Source organism: Propithecus coquereli, unplaced genomic scaffold (genome assembly GCF_000956105.1).
Source record: "Propithecus coquereli isolate 6110/MARCELLA unplaced genomic scaffold, Pcoq_1.0 Scaffold115, whole genome shotgun sequence".
In the NCBI taxonomy this organism is placed as follows: Eukaryota; Metazoa; Chordata; class Mammalia; order Primates; family Indriidae; genus Propithecus; species Propithecus coquereli.
Window position 1 is genome coordinate 4,714,731 of NW_012135525.1, and position 17,432 is coordinate 4,732,162.

General features: G+C 39.4%; 1 protein-coding gene across 1 annotated transcript in view; it reads left to right on the top strand.

The window, feature by feature from the left end:
- Positions 1-17,432, top strand: part of CCDC6 (coiled-coil domain containing 6) — a 109,011-nt gene that overhangs the window by 35,326 nt on the left and 56,253 nt on the right. Inside the window, exon 2 of the mRNA XM_012657629.1 lies at positions 17,171-17,320. Coding sequence (XP_012513083.1) covers positions 17,171-17,320 — 150 coding nt within the window. The remainder of the gene's footprint in view (positions 1-17,170; positions 17,321-17,432) is intronic.

Below are 17,432 nucleotides of genomic sequence, written 5' to 3' on the forward strand. Positions count from 1 at the left end.
ACTGTCCTTTCATCTGCTCCTGGTTCGCCAACCAGACTTCTGGAACCTTGGGGCCCCATCCCTTGGAGCTGACACATTGCATCAGGGGAGGGTCTAGGCATCAGTAGTTATCTTTTTTTTTAATGAATAGTGAGTGGCACTAATGCAGTCTTGGATGTTGGGCTTTGGGAATCCATTGACTACAAAGTCCCTCCCAGATTTGTGGGTATGTGTATGCACATACACACAAGGCGACTATTCATTTTTATAGTACTTGAGTGCTTAGTATGTACAAGGCAATGTTCTTGGCCCCATGGATATTATGTGACAAATTAGCCTCTTAACAACTCCAGAGGCACTGTTAACATTTCTTGAGCACAGTTCTATTATTAAAATATTTCTAATTATTTATATACATGATACTTATATAAACTTTTATAACTTATAATTATGACATGAGTGTTCTTTATATTAATATATTCTTGTTAAATAACACTTTACTCATGGGGTCATAATGTGCATACTGTTTAGCATTTTGCCTCTCTCATATACTATATCTTAGGGGAGCTTTTCATTTCTAAACATAGATCTGTCTCGCCTCTCATACTGATGAGCTTTCATTTCAGGAATTGTATTAGGGTAGAGGCTAAACTGCTGAAAGGGAGACTCCAAAATACGGTGGCTCAGTTTATTGTGCTCTCACTTAATAGTCCAGGGCTGGTGGGCGACTTCTCCATGATGTCGTCCACTGGGGTGGTCTTAGCTCAGTGCTCTCTCATCTCTCGGGGTGTGATGTTAACCTTGCCTTTGTGATGGGAGCTGGCTTTTATAACTTTGCTCTGATTCCAGCCTGCAGGAAGTGAGGGGAGGAGCGTGGATGATAACTGCTTCCTTTTGAAATATGTGACTCCAAAGTTGCATTTCCATTCACCTCCTGTTTGTCAGCAGTTAGTCCCAGAACCTCACCTGGCTGCTGGTAATCTGGCTGGGCGGCCACGTGTCCCACTGGAAGGTAGGAGGGGCCTGTTCTCTAAAGGGCGCTGAAGAAAGTTAACACTGGGGGTTGGTCACTTACTGCCAGCTATAGGTTGATTATCCCAGTGGTGACAGGGTGGAAGGATGGAAGAGTTAGAGCTACCGCATGCAGGGCTGTGTTTGGGTGCTGACAGCCTCTGTGACAATGCATGTGAGGGGTAGAGAGTTGTGAAGGATCTGGATCTACTAGACTCCTCAAAGAGCAGTGATAGCACCTTCGTTATTTCTCTGTCACGAGAATGTGATCCAGCAATTTGAACTTCAGTTAGCCAGCAGAGGAGGATGGGGAGAAACAGTTTGGAGGCTGAGAAGGCTTTTTCTGTGTCTTGGTGAGTGCCCATGTGTTAGCCAGTAGCGGAGTGCTTGCCATATGCCAGCCGTGGTTCTAGGCTCCGAAGCTCCGGCTGTCACTAGCAGACACGGCGGTGCCTCGGAAGCACACAGTCTGGCGAGCAGTCACAGGGACACAGACGAGGAAGTAAAAAGCTAAGTCCTGGTGGCAGTGGATCATCTGATGGAAAGAAAGCTGGGTAATGGGGTGGAAAGTGGTGGCGAGGGCTCTCGAGGTTCGTTGGCGGACACAGTTTCTGTGGGGAGATCTGAAAGGACAGCCAGCCTGCCGTGTGGCGGGGAGCCAAGCTGGTGCCCGGTCCCCACAGCAGGCATCGTGAACCTGGAGCGTGGGAGAGCAGATGCTGGTGTGGCTGGAATGTCATGAGCACGGAGGCGAGGGGCAGGCAGGGGCTGGATCGAGGGAGGGCTGGTAGATGATCAGGGGAAGGAATCGCTGCTTTTGTGTGTGACGGGAGCCTCTGTGAGGGTTTGAGCAGGGCAGTGAAGGGATTAATTTTCCATCTCTAAAGACATTCTCTGCAGAGTGGAGCAGGGATGGTATGAGAGCAAGAGTGGACGGATCGGCAGGGCCAGGCAGCTGTTGTAAACCTGATGAGAGATGATGGCGGCTGGAACAAAGGCAGTGAGGAGGCCAGAGACATTCTGGATCTATTCCCATTAGAAACAGGACTTTCTGATGCACTAAATGGGCACAAGGGCAGTGGGGGAAAGAAAAACCAAGACTCACTCCTTGATTTTTGGGTTGCACAACTGGGTGCCTGGATGCTTAGGAAGGAAAGACGGGAAGGAATGCAGAGGTGTGTTTTGGGTTGGTTATGTTTGAGATGCCTGTATGATCTCTACTTGGAGATGGTAAGTTGGCAGTTGGTTAAGAGTTTGGCCATCTGGAGAGATTTTTCTGGCTAAATGGTCATGTCCCTCTCAGTCAAATTGCACTTAAGACTTTGGATTACAGTTTATGCCACTATACTGAGGTCACTAGGGCATGCTGGCATGGATTGTGTTCTTTCCAGTGGCCCTCCTTAGCTTTTGAAAGGTAGACTAAAAGGCATTTTTTTTTTTTTTAGATAGTCTGTCAGGGACCCCCAGAACCACTCTCAGGTTTGATGATTTGCTCGGAGAACTCACAGGACTCAGTATCTAGTCATACTCATGGCTAAGATTTATTACAGCAAACAGCTACAAAGCAAAATCAGCAAAGGGTGCATGGGATGCAGTCTAGAGGAAACCAAGCACAAGCTTCCAAGAGTCCTCTCCCAGCAGAGCCATGTAGGATGTACTTCATTCCCTCAGTGTTGAATTGTAACCACATGTGAAGTGTTGTCTGCTAGGGAAGCTCATTAGATACCAGAACCCAGGGTTTTTATTGGGAGCTGGTCTTCTAGGTACTCTCTGCTTAGCATGTACCAAAACTCGAGACTCTCAGAGGAAGGCAGGTGTTCATGATAAACCGTATTATTTAAGGTTAGGCACAGTGAGCTGCTTTTATCAGGGAGGAGGAAACTCTCCTGAAATCCAAGTTCCCAGTTGCCAGGCAAGAGCCAACACTGTAAGTAAGACTCTCAAAGGATACCAGTTAGGCCTGCCATGTTAATTCCTTTCTACACGTAGGAGTGTGCCTTTTCTTTACCTTGCAGTTTCTTTATAGATTTTAATCCATGTCCTCACTGGCTTGCTTGTGGCTGACCTGCCCCTGCCTCCTCTTTGACAGGTCTTCTCTTACCACCAACATCTAGGCCTTTACTGATTCTGAAAGAGGAGAGACGAGCTTGTGGAGTCAAGTTAAGTTATGTACAGGTGTGTATGCCATCAGGAAATGTGTATTCTCCTACTTGAAGTGATGGTAGCAATAGCAGAAAGTGGCCCTTTTGCCATTCTTAAAGATTACCTGTCAGTCACTCAACGTTCAGTTACTCTCAGTTTGAGAATTCAAATTACAGAGTATCTCCTCCTAAAGATGAGCTGCTTTGTGACACTCAGGCGCTGTGCAACGGCACAAATAACGTTGGCTTTAGTTATGAGCCGGTTAGTGGCTTTTGGCTCCTGGAGCATCATGCTGCAAAGCCTTGGATCCGTGCAAGGTGTCATCGTCACTGAATCGTTGAAGTCAGGCCATGGAAGAAGTAGGGGCTTTGGAGCCATTCCAGAGCTTCAGCCTGAGTTGTAGCCCTCGTACTTAGTAGCTTGGATCCTCAGGCAAGTGGCTTGGTCTGTCTGAGCCCGTTTCCCTACATGTGATGTGGGGCTGAAATGTGGAGTCAGTGTGTGGGTTTCATGAGCTACTGTATGGAAGAGCCTGTCACAGTGCCAGAAATACAGTCAGTACTTAAACATGGATTGCCATTGTCAAGTATTATGGTCCATGGAGTTATATATATATTTATATATATGAAGTTTGTATGTTTGTGTATGTTTATGTTCCTCACTATGGAGCAGGTGTTTGAGTGCTTATGTGCCAGGCCTTAGGCCTTGGGTAGCCTCCTATGTTTCTTCTGTTACTGTAGTGGATAAAACCCTTAGCTTTTTCTTCTGTGCAGCTTAATCCCATTTTAAATCTCTTTATTCTTCAGGCTGTTTATGTAGCCAAGACAAGATCATTCCAAGGCCAATCGCTAAATGTATGGATTAATGATGTCGCTTGTCTCCAGTTGCTAGGAGGATTATGTACCCCTTCAGGGCAGGGACAATGTTTCTGGTATTCCCTGCCATATCTGCAGAGTGCTTGCCATGTAGGAGATGCTCTGTCATTTATGTTGAATTAAATTTTGAAAACCTAATGATTGTAGCTGAGGTTCACCCTGCTCGTGTAAGAAGTAGTAGTGATGTGTTTGGAAATCCGGGGTTCCTGGTGCAGGGAAGCTTTGCTGTAGACACACAGCGAGTGATGCAATATTTCATCTGGAGTAAATATTCATTTACTATTGTTTTACAATCAGTCAACCTCCAAGGTGAGATTGACTGCCAGTGAGTTTTATTCTTTGCTCAAAGTTTTGTTTTGTTGTTTTTCATTTCAGATCAGAAACAAAGGGTGGGAAGAGCCTTGGATTCCTCCTCTTTGTCAGGGATTGGCCTTACCTCCTGTTCCAGAGGTCACTTAATCACAGAGCTCCTCTCTTGATTCATTGAAGTAGGAGGTGCTTGACCAACTCCTTATAAGCCAGTCACATTTTCCAAGCATGTAGAGCTGCAGAAATGTCACATCCCAGTTCTCCAGGTCTCAGCCATGGCCCCAGCACCAGGTTTGGAAACCTTGGGTGTCAGGGATAGGTAGAGGTGTAGGGGGGTGTGGCATTGATGCAGCCTCAATTTTAACAACACATTTTCCAAGGGCAGGAAATAACTTCCCCCAGTAGCTTCTGAGCTAAGGTATATTTTGGAAGTAGTAATTTTATCAGCTTGAAGATCATGTATTTAAGTTAATCAGTGTTGTGAATCACAAACATAGAACACTGGTGTGCTCATTTCTCCCTTCCAGTTTGTGACTTTTGTGTGTGGTTTCAGACTATGTTAGGCACAGATCTTTTTTGTCTGATTTTTTTATATATTGCTTATGATCTGAGGAGGTCTATACTGTTTCTTTCATTAAAAGGTGGAGTCTATTTCCTATCTCTTGATCTTGGCTTTGATCTTGGGTTTCTAGTTCAGCTGAACCTCCAGCTGAATGCAGCCACATGGGTGAGCCCAGTGAAGCCAGCCAAGGAACCACCCATCAACCCAGTGAGTGATGACAATACATTGTTGTTGTTTATAGCTTTAAGTTTTGGCATGGTTTGTTCCATAGCTTCATTGAATAAGCTTGTTCTGCGTGAAAATAGGCAGGGAGCCTATCTATCATGCCCTCCTATCCCCTGATAAACAATCATCAGGGTTAAGAAAGTCTTTCACATTTTAGTATAATTTGGATCAATCAGATTGCTTTCTTCTCAATTGCCAACTGAAAGTATTATTAGGTACTAGCTTTGTTTTGTAAGGGAAGGAAGGTAGCTGATTTGGGGGCATGATTTATTTTGGGGAAAAATTATTTGGGTGTTATGCTATACTGGGGTAAGAGACTTACAGCAATTTGAGTGGACTGTGTATCTGTTAAATATAGCAATAGACGATAAAGAATTCTGAGAGGAAAAATGAGAAAATAACCAAGGAAGCTTTCGAAAATTATGCCTTAAACTGGTTTCATATTTAGAGAGGAGGAAAAAAGTCTTCCTTTTCCTACTTTTATAGAATCTCTGCTTTTAGAAAGCCATCTTCAGGCAGCTACTTTTTCATAGCAGAATTCATTTACATCATGGCATGAATGAATTTTTGAAAGCTGGCCTTGGGAATTAACTGCAGTTTATGTTATTATAATAGAAAATGTTATCCTAACAACCAACTTATAAATTAGAACATTTATAAATTTTAGAGCATTTATAATTTGGGGCCTTCCTATAACCGTAGTAGAGATGATGTTTGAAGAATTGGCTATTTTTCTAAATATCTCAAAATGATAAATATTAGACATGCCTAATTATATTTTAAGTCAGTGAATTATTATAGTGATGTAAAGTTAGGGCTTTTCATGTTTTAATTATGTTACAGATTTAAGTCCATATCTCTTATTGCTGTTTTTGTTAGGCCATTTAACGTTTTTATATATTTCATTATTATTTCTTATGTAAATGAAAAACATACTTGTTAGATATTTTTTGAACAGCTTTATCGAGATAATTTATAGGTTATAAAATTTATCCATACGAAGTATACAATTCACTGGTTTTTAGTATATTTACAGAGTTGTATGATCATTACTAAAATTTGACATTTTCATCCCAAAAAGAAACGGTATCCATTGGCAGTCACTCCTTATTCTTCTCCCCACCTCCTCAACCTTCCCTGCCCCAGCCCTGCACAATCACAAATCTTTCTGTCTTTATAAATTTGCCTATTTTGGACACTGCCCATAAATGGGATCATGTAGTATGCGGTGTTTTGTGTCAGGCATCTATCATGTAGCATAATGTTTTGGGGCTTATCATATTATGACATGTATGAATTCCAAAAGGGAAAATGATTTATCCACCAGGGATATACAACCATTATTTAACATTTTATTGTGTAATATTTTATTCCAACAAAAGGATAAGTGGACCATATCACACCATGTAAGTTAGAAAACATGACAAAAGGAGCATCTGGATTTCTACCACTCAATTTAGGAATAAGAATGGTACTGATGCTATCGCATCTGCCCATGAATTTCATTCCTGTCCTGTTCCTCCCACCTCTTCATCTCGCAAATGTATCCCTAAACAGTACATCATTTACTCTTGCCTTTTTTAATAGAATTAAAAAATACGTTTTTCTGCAGCTTTTTTTCACTCACTCTACTGTGTTTCTTAGATTCATTTATATTGTGCTTAACTATATTTCTTTTGATTTCACTGTTTTTTAATTTTCTATGTGAATATACTGTTTCTCTTCTGAATAGGTATTGGGGGTATTTTACTTAAGTACAAGAATGCAACGAATATTTTTAAACTGCTTTCTTATATACACAGAAGGGTTTCTGTAGGGAATATACCTAACAGAATTGGTGCATAGAGTGTAAAAATGTATACTTTTTCAAAATACTTCTACCAATTCATACACTCCCATCTGTATTTTGAGAATTCCCATTCGTCCATATCCTTGTCAACACTTGATATTATGAAACTTGTAGATTTTTGTTAATCTAGGGTGTAGCAAATGGTGGTCTTAATTTGCATCTTCTTGATTACTTATGAGGGTGATTATGAATTTTTAAAAATTTTGTCATTCAAATCATTCTTCTAACTGCCTGCTTGTGTCATTTTTCTCTGGAGGCTTTATTTCTTTATAGTTCTTTATACATTTTGGATGCTAGTCATTTGTTTGTTACATGTACTGCTAATATCCTTTAGTTTGAGGGCTGCCTTTTCACTATTGTATAGTGTCCTTTTCTCTGGCTACCTTCAAGATTTTCTTTTTGTCTTTGATTTTCTGCAGTTTGATTATGGTTATTAGAGGGTATCTGTTTTCTATTGTTGTATTTATCCTTATTGGGGTTCTCTGAGCTGCTTAGCTCTGTAGTTTGTTCTCCTTCTTTTCTTCTGGAACTCTGGTACACTAATGTTAGACCATTTGATAGTATCTGTGGATGATCTATCTGCCTTTCCCTCACCTCTACCATTCTTTTTCTCAATTTTTATTTCAGTTTAGATAATTTCTGTTGACTTAATCTTTCAGTTTATTGAGCCTTTCCTAAGACATGCTGCTGATCCCATTGAAGGAATTCTTCATCTCTGGTAACAAGTTTTTTTACTCCTATCATTTCCATTTAGCTCTTCTAGTTTCCATCTCTGTTGAAATTTTCCATATGTTCATTCGTGTTTTTTACTTTTTCCGTTAGATCTTTTCTTATTTTTTTTTTTTAACTAATCCCTTGACTGATTATAGATCTTTTATCATGTCAAGCATAGTTATTTAAAATCACATACAATAATTTCTACATCTGGTCATCTCTGAGTCTTCTCTGTTGATTGTTTTATCTCTTGATTTTTGTTCTTACATTTCTGTGGGATTTTTTTGTAATTTTTTATTGAATGCCAGACAGTATATATAAAAAACCAGAAGAGGGCAGGGTAAATAGTGTTTATGCCCAGAAGTGAGTACAGTTCTTCTATAGACCGTTAATGTGGGATTGAGTTAATCTAATCAGTAACTGAGTGGGTTTGGGTCTTATTAGTGTTATTTCTTGGGGATTGGAGAGTTTGCTATCTCTCCCAAAGTGGCTTATGGTCTTTAAAAAAAAAAAAAAAGATAACTCAAATACCATAACATTTACCTTTTTAAAGTGTACAGTTCAGTAGCTTTTAGTGAGGTTATGCAACTCATCACCACTATCTATTTCCAGAACCTTTTCATCACCCCAAAAAGAAACACCCAAACCCATTAGTGGTCACTTTCCATTCCTCCTCCCCCCAGCCCTAGTCAGCTTCTAATCTTTTTGTCTTTATAGATTTGCCTATTCTGGACATTTTGTATAAATGGCATCATACAACATGTGGCCTTTCATGTTTGACTTCTGTCATGTTATATATCAATACTTCATTCTTTTTTATGGCTTAGTAATATTCCATTGCATGTATATACCACATTTTGTCTGTCCATCAGTTGATGGACATTTGGGCTTTTTCCACTTTTTGGCTATTGGGAATAATGCTGCTGTGAACACTCATTTATGTAAGTTTTATGTGGAAATGTTTTCAGTCTTGAGTATATACTCAGGAGTGGTAATTGTTGAATCATATGATAACTGTGTTTAACTTTGAGAGTTTATCATTGCCAGAATGTTTTCCAAAGTGATCTGCTTTGTATTCTCATCAGCAGTGTCGGAGGATAATAGCTATAGTTTTATAAATCTTTATCTGTGATAGGGCATGTTCCTTCCTTATGTATTATTCTTCAAGAGTCGTTGCTCTTTTTGGCACTTATGCTTTAACACAAATTTTAGCATCAGTTTGTTTCCAAAAAAATCTATTTATATTTGATTAAATTTCTTTGAATTCATGACTAGAAGAATTGAAATCTCTGTAGTGGTGTTGTGATCATTCTGTGTATTTATGTTTTACTGAATATGTTTCCATACTTATTTTCTTCATGTAGGTCTTGGACATCTTTCGATTTTATTAGGTGCCTTATGGTTTTTAGGACTGTATTAAATAGTATCTTTTTCAAATGTGGCTGGTATATACAAAATGTCATGGTCTTTGTCTTTCTTTTAATTGTTTCAACTTTCCGTATAGTTTGTACTTTCCAAATAGTGCTGCCAGTGATGATGATTTATTTCTTTTTTGCCAAACTTTATACTTTTTATTTTTGGCTAGAGCATCCTAAAAAGGTGTTTTGCCTTAAAATCTGATTAAAACATATATTACAATAACTCCCCCATTTTGAGGGGCTACCGTTTGCTTGGCATACATTTTTCTATTCCTTTTACTTTCAACCTTTATATCCAAATGTTTACGTGTTTCTTCCCCCATCCCCAACTCCCAATATCACAATCTGGCATTGTTAGTCTACTTGTGTTTATTGTGATTACTGATATTTTTCTTGTTTCTACCATCGCTTTTCTTTCTCTTTATACCTTTTTTGATGAAACTTTTCCTCTACTGGTTTAGAAGTTCTCCATTTCTGTCCTCGTACTAGTTGCCCTTGAAATTTTACAATGTGTATTTAACTTAAAGTCTGATGTATTTAGACAATAATATAAGAACCTTACAACATTTTAATTCTCATCATTCTCTTTTGACTTATGATATTCTTTAGTATTTTAGTCATAACCTCATGAATTAGATACTATCTTTGTTAGATTTTTACTTTTTTAAAAAATAATTTGCTCACCTTTCCTTCATGCATTGCAGACCTTTCTTCAGGGATAAGCTCATCCTTCAGAAGCTTTCTTAGTTAGGTCTATTGGAGATAAACTCTCAGTTTTGGTTTATATTGGAAATGCGTGTTTTACCTCTTTCTTGAAAGATAGTTTTTCTTGATATCCTATATTGTCTCATTTTTTCCCTGTTGAAGTAGTTGCCAGTCTTAGTTTCTTTGTGGATCATCTGCCTTTTGGGTGGTTTCTGAGATTTTGTGTTAATGTTGCATAGTTGATTAACATGTGCAGTCATGGATTTCCCTTGCTCCTTTATGTTCCAGTATCTGTAGATTCGTGACTTTCCTTAGTTCTGGGAAATTCTCAGCCATTGTCTTAAGATATTTTTCCTCTCTTTTTCTCTTTACTTCTTAGTCTTTACTTAGATACCGGTTAAATCTTTTCAGTTTCTTCCCTGTGTCCTTTGATAATCTTTCTCATTTTCCATCATCTTGTTTCTTTGTGCCCCATTTTGGATTAATTCTTAGGTTTGTCTTTGGTTATTTGCTTTGCTATTCAGTGGTGTCAGATTTGCTGTTGAAATATAAAATCCAAGGTGAGTTTAAAGATGTATTAATATTTCATGAAGTTCTATTTTCTTAAACCTGCCTGATCTTTTATGTCAGTCTCTTGCTGCTTATTCACTATATTTTATTTTTTAAATGTTTTAAATAAAGTTGTGTTATAGTTTATGAGAACTCGGCTATCTGAAGCCTTGTGGATCATGAGGATAGGGTAGTATATATGTATGGAGTCCTAAATAGATTGCTTCTGCTAACTTATTCATGGTGGTTAGTGTCCTTGATGTATGATTTTTGTTTGGGATCCCAACATCCTCCTACCTTCTCTCTCTCTCTCTCTCTCTCTCTCTCTATCTCTCTCTATATATATATATACACACACACATACACACACGCACACACACACACACATTCAACTTTAGTATTTTACTTAACTATTTGTTGCTGGACATATTTTTCATACAAACTATAGTCTTTTAATGGCTCCACTGTATTTCTTTCCATGATGTACCGTAATTCTGACCATTGGCCCTTTTAGTTAAATGGAGACTCTAGATGGCCTCATTGTTTTTTCATTAATCCTCCTGTTCATGTTCCCTCCCCATCTTTTTTTTTTTTTTTTTTTTTGGAGACAGAGTCTTACTCTGTCTAGAGTAAGGGCTAGAGTGCAGTGGCATCATCATAGCTCATGGCAACCTCAAATTCTTGGACTCAAGTGATCCTCCTGCCTCAGGCTCCTGAGTAGCTGGGACTGTAGGTGTGCACTGCCACGCCTGGCTAATTTTTCTATTTTTTGTGGAGAGGGAGGTCTCACTCTTGCTCAGGCTGGTCTTGAACTCCTCACCTCAAGCAGTCCTCCCACTCAAGCCTCCCAAAGTGCTAGGATTACAGGTGTGAGCCACTGTACCTGGTCCCCGTTTGTATCTTTTGAGTGCTTACTCATGCTAGGCACTATGATACGCTCTTTATATGAGTTATTTCAGTTTATCTTCACAACCAATCCAGAGGGAGGTGCCATTGTTATCACTTCACAGAAGAGAAAGCAGCACCTTGGAGAGGTCACGTGACTCTCCTGGGGTCACAGCTAGAGATAGGCAGCACAGCCACCTCATAAACCAGGCAGTCTGACTCTAGAGTGTCACAGTGTATGTGAACCTTCTCCAAAGTGTGCGGCCTGAGGACTGGTACTCCAACTGTCACTGGCCCATGAAGAGATAAGTTCATAAGTCAGCATAAACATTAGCAACTTTTGTAGCAATTTCCCATTTCTCGGTTGTCAAGCAACTGACCAGTGGACTCGTCTTCTTGAACCAGGCATAAATCAGGTCGGGTGTTGTTGAATTCCCATGGTGAAGTGTGTATGCAAGGCTGTGTTCTAGTTATGTGCAATGGAACATGCACAGAAGGGCATGCGTCTGTCCACCGCAGATGGGTATGGGGGAAGACTACTTGGTCTTTTACTAAAACTGGTTCGAGAGGCACCATAGGTTGGGTAACTGTTAGGGTCATTTTTAACCTCAGGATACTGTGTTCTTCTTGTCTAGAAAGTCACCTTTTGGTGCTGTTTTCTCTCTTGCCCTGCAGTTCTATAACAACGTAACAAAGGCTTAGTATCTGAGGCAGCGTAAGTCCAGTTGCCAGGGCTGGTAATGATTCCGCTCTGATCCCTGCATATGTTTGTGACTTGCTGGCAATACTGGAATGGAATAAATAATATGAATGCCTTAATTTATCAACTATTAATTGCTTTTATTTTAAGCCAGTGTGCAGTATGTGGAGGAAGTACGAACTATAATAGTCTAATGCTTCCACAGACTAGATGGAGAGTTGTAATTCTCCATCAGGTACAGACATGTACCTGAAATCCTATCCTTGGTTCTTCTAGTAGAAGAAACGAAGGTGAAAGTGGACTTGTCTCTTGTGTTCCCTGCCACCCACCCCTGCCATGCTGGTAGTTAAATGTTAAACAGATTTCTGTGGGACAGTGGTTTGTGTTGATAAACCCATCGGTGCGACATTCCAGCTAATCCTGTGAGTCGCCAGTGATCAGTCACCAGGGATTCTGCTAAACTCTGTCTCCCAGAACAATGGCTATGTGCAGTGGTACACAGGAAATGACAGTTTAAAAAGAAGAAAGTTTTACTCAGTTGCCTGGTTGTGTGTTGGGTGTTCCTGCCATCCTAGCAATATGGTTTCAGATGCTATTTCCAATTGAGATGTTAAGGTCATTGTGTCTTCAGTGACTAGACAGCAGAATAGTAAATTTAACTAATTAGAATAATACATTTAAATAGATTCCTACATTTAAATAGTTAAAAGAATAAATAAAGTCTGCCTGAATTCTTAAGGGTTAAAGCTTCAAGGTATCTTAGTTTAATGATTCTTCGTTATTAAAATGTCATCAACCAATTAAAAAGTAATTTTTGAAAAAACTAGTACAAATATGTTACTTGATAGTCACTTGAACTTTGTCCTGATTATATCCTACGGCAGCCTGTAATTTCTTGCTTTGGAAAGCTGTTCTTTTTCTTATGCTTAAAAGATCATGAGTTTCATCATCCTACACGATTTTGGTTTTGGCACTTGGATTTTATCACCAGTAGTTGAGTACTAATGTGGAGGGTTTTTGAATTCTCTTTTCTGTACTCACCCTTGATCTCTAAAATACCATTGATAAAAGAACAGAAACACTACACAATCACATTGGAATGTCCCGTCAAATTTGTGCTCAGGTCATGGTAGCAGTGGGTCAGAACAAACTCGTGTTTTCCTTGTCCGCAAGAAATTGTGCCTGTTTAGAGTGTGGTTGCCTAAATATGGGGTGACTCAGGAGAAAATAATATCTTCTAAGAATTTTTTGGTGTTTATTTTTCCCAGAAGACTTGGTAAATTTCATTTTTTATTTTCCATTATGTTGAATTTTTGGTAGGATGGGGAGAGAATGCTTTATGGTCTAGTGTTCGCATTAACAGATATTTGAGCGATTCCTGCTGGGTGAGGGGCAGTGGGTTAAAATAATAGACACTAATAAGTGATTGCGATCATACCAAATTCGCTCTGTTTCTAAACATAGCAGCTAGAATCATATTGAACAAGAAAATATTAATATAATCACAGATTCTTCGATTTCCTCCAGATTTCCCAGTCGTCAATTCTACAAACATATACAAAACTGTAGGAAAACGTTTCTTCCCTCAAAGAGCTCCTGATTTTTTTTGCTCACATTTTCATTTGAGATTTAGGCCCTTGTCTGCCTGGCTTCTTCCTGGCTGCTTTTGGGGAAATAAATTGGAAAGGTAATTTGGTTTATGGCATAAATAAAAAAAGCCTATATTGGGGTTAGGGGAACAAAAAACCAGGACCAAGACTAACATTGAGATGATACTGCACATAGCATGGGTAGAAACCTGCAGGGAGAAATCAAATGCAGGCTTAATGCTTTTCTGTGATGCATTCTCTAATAATCAACTTTACACATACTGTCAGTATACTATATCTGAATTTTCACAGACATTTTCTCTGAGGCTGTATTAGAGCATCTTGTGTTTGTCCTCATTTATGTGTTCATTCCTAAGATGATATGTACCAATTGGAAACAGAGGGAGCTGGAGTGTTAAATTTGGGGGACCCGAAATCTTGGCCTGATGGTTTTCATTGGGTGTTCAGATTCTGCAAGAGGCAGAATAACAGACCTCCAATTAGAACTAAAGAGTGGCAAAAAAACTTAGCTGGAGGAGGCCTTTGGTAAAAGGCGCATTAGGCCACGTAAACCCTTTGTTAAGCTCGGTGGACTTTAACAGGGTTCAACAGAACAGTTTCTCATGGTCATTCAGCAGTCCTGAGAGTGGCATTTTCTATTAATGGGCTTTGCCTAGATATAAGTGACTATTCTAAATTGGTGAATAATTTTGTTTGCAAAAGCCTCTCAGCCTCCCAAGACCTGTGACATGTCATTTACTTTGCAAGGTACTTTTAGAACAAGCCTAGCCCTCTTCAACATCCCCCCCAACCCCCCATCCCCATCCTTTTTCATTTTGCTACTTACCCTGGGAAGAACTACAAAGGAAACTGGTGCTCTGTGAAATACAGACTCTAATTATCAGTCTTTTTAAAAAAATCAAGGCATAATTGACATACCATAAAATTCACCCTTTTAAAGTGTACAGTTTAGTTTTTAGTTTATTCAGAAGGTTGTATAAACTATTAGCACTATCTAATTCCAGAACATTTTAACCACCCAAAAAAGAAACTCTATAGCCACGAACAGTCATTCCCCATTCCCACCCTGCCCCCCACAATCACTAACCTACTTTCTACCTTACAGTGCTTTTTTATATTAGAATGAAATCTGTAGTCTCTGTAAGTTAATGGTTGGATAAAATGGGGTGGGGGAGCTACACAAATAAACTCTTGGGATTTATTTTCAACTTCTCATAGGAATAAACTCTTAGCCTGTTACTTTCAGCTTGTCACTTCTGAAGGGGGCGGCGGGGGGTGGAGGGAGACAGCCTCTGAGGTCCAGCTCCTTTTTTACTGCTTATGATTAAATTTACCAGTCATCTAAAATACTAAATGTGTAATAAGAGTGCAAGAGATTGAGTCTGACTTGATAATGAAATTAATTTGTGGCAAACACCCTTTTTAATTTCAAAGTCCAGAATCACCATCAAAAGAATTACAGTTCCATTCAAACTTTCTGTTCTGTAACTTAAAATAATCAGGATTCAAATCATATAGGACTTTGTCAGTCAAAATCAGAAAAACAGGTAGCTCGAACAGATTGCGAGTTGGGATGTATGTGTCAAATATGTCTTAAATAAACACTTTGGATTCCTGCCTGTTGCACTAGTACGCAATCTTTTGAAGTTTGTGAGCTTGGAAGACAAGTGGGGATTGATTTAAAGGGGGAAGGGAGGCACAAATCCTCAGCAGTTTTCGTGACTGTAGTGGGAGTGCTAATGAAATACGAGGTGTGTGGGGGGGGGGACCATGGGAGGACCTAGGGACTGCTCCCTGCATGCCCTTGGCCAGTAATACGAATTTATTAGCCAAGGGATGTGTTCTTTGTTGCTCAACTCTCCCGGACTATCCCAGAATCGCTTCTTAAGGAACTTGCATGCTGGAACTTCTCCCTAAGTTTCCACTTTCTGTGTAGCTTTGATTTGCAGTCTAAGTACTATAAGTGGCTCTCTTTTGTAGAATTGCTTGGCCACAGTAACAGAGAGCAGGGAGTGTGGACTCTGCGGAAACCATGGATGTTATCAGGGTACGGGTGTGAGGAAGCTGGCAAATATGCGGAAATCTAAACCACCAGACTGGAGAGTGATTGTCAGTTTTTGTTTTTTTTTCAAACTGTGAAAGGTGGTGATTGTTTAATGCAGGTGCCCTTTTGTCTCCTGCCTTCTGGCCCTCTTATAATATTATAAATGACAGGTGTTGGAGGCTTGGAATTCATGTGGCTGTACCTCCCTCGACTTGGCAGATAAAACAGGAATGCATTATTTGGGATAAGTGCATCAGAATGGTGCAGTTTAAAAGTGCTTTGAATAGAATTGAGTCCATTTGAAACAAGGATGCTCTTTCTGAAAAGATTAATTTCCTTCAAGGATGGTTAGGTTTTTCTGTTTAGTCTATTAAAACATTTGGGGGGGTGTTATTTATAGAAGAATATTTTCATCTACATTGAATTATGCCTGGCTTTCTTTTCTTCTGCGTTTAAATTCAGTAATGCCTGTTCTTGCCTTCACCTCCAAAAAGTTCTCAGTAGGGAAATAACGTAAAAAATGAAACTCCTCTCATCCATCCTTACCCTTTACCCCCTAGATCCCCACTACCTTATAATAACTACTTTTTAGCCATTTAGTGTATTTCCTTGTAGTAACTATTCAGTGAACATGGAAATGTGTCTCTGTGTATCTGTATTGCTATTTATTTACTTATTCATTCATTCATTTATTTATGAGACTGGGTCTTGCTCTGTTGCCCTGGCGAGAGGGCAGTAGCGTGTTCATAGCTCACAGCAACCTCATACTCCTGGGCTCAAGCGACCCTCCTGCCTCAGCCTCCCAAGGAGCTGGGACTACAGGCAAGCACCACCATGCCTGGCTAGTTTTTTCTATTTTCTGTAGAGATGGGGTCTCACCCTTGCTCAAACTAGTCTCAGATTCTTGAGCTCAAGCGATCTTCTTGCCTCAGCCTCCCAAAATGCTAGGATTACAGGTGTGAGCCACAATGTCTGGCCTGTATTGGTTTTTAAATTGCAAATCCAAACCCATTCAGTAACATCCTAAAGAAGTGACATGATTTTACTTTTAAGTGAGTTGAACTCTACTCCAGTGTAAAAAAAAAAAAAAAAAAAAGGTTGCCAAGATATTTTGATTATAAATCTTTGAGATGTAGTGACAGGCGGAGAGTTATCATGAATCCATGTATGTGCCCACCCAGGATCAGACCTGTCAGCTACATTAGAAGGACCTTTCTGTATTCTGGTTATTGATTTGGGACTGCTTTGTAAAAACTACAGTACGATCTTTGATAATTTCTTCAAAATATCACTTTAAGAAGAAGGACTGAAACAAGCAATTTTAGATCAGCAAAGGAAAAAAAAAAAAGAAAAAGGACTATGCATAGTAGAGGGAGGCCCTTTAAGGGTTGTGTAGTATTCACTTTTATTGGCCACTGCCAACTTCCTCTGCTTTGTGCTTCTTGGGGTGTGTTGGTTCACAGTTAAAAATAGAGCTCTAATTAAAATGGGCACCCTGTCTGGAAATAAGAACTATATTTCAATTAGTAAACTTCCTGTTTCCTCACCATGTGTTTTTGTTTTGTTCTCTTGTATTTTTTTTTTTTTAAACAGCAAGCCAGGGCTGAGCAAGAAGAAGAATTCATCAGTAACACTTTATTCAAGAAAATTCAGGCTTTGCAGAAGGAGAAAGAAACCCTTGCTGTAAATTATGAGAAGGAAGAAGAGTTCCTCACTAATGAGCTCTCCAGAAAATTGATGCAGGTAAATTATCTTTTCTGCTCTCTCATCTTCCCTGTTTCTCTCTCTAGAAAATTAAAAAAAAAAAAAATGACTATGATACAGCACTTTGCTTTAAACATTTGCTGATGAGGTT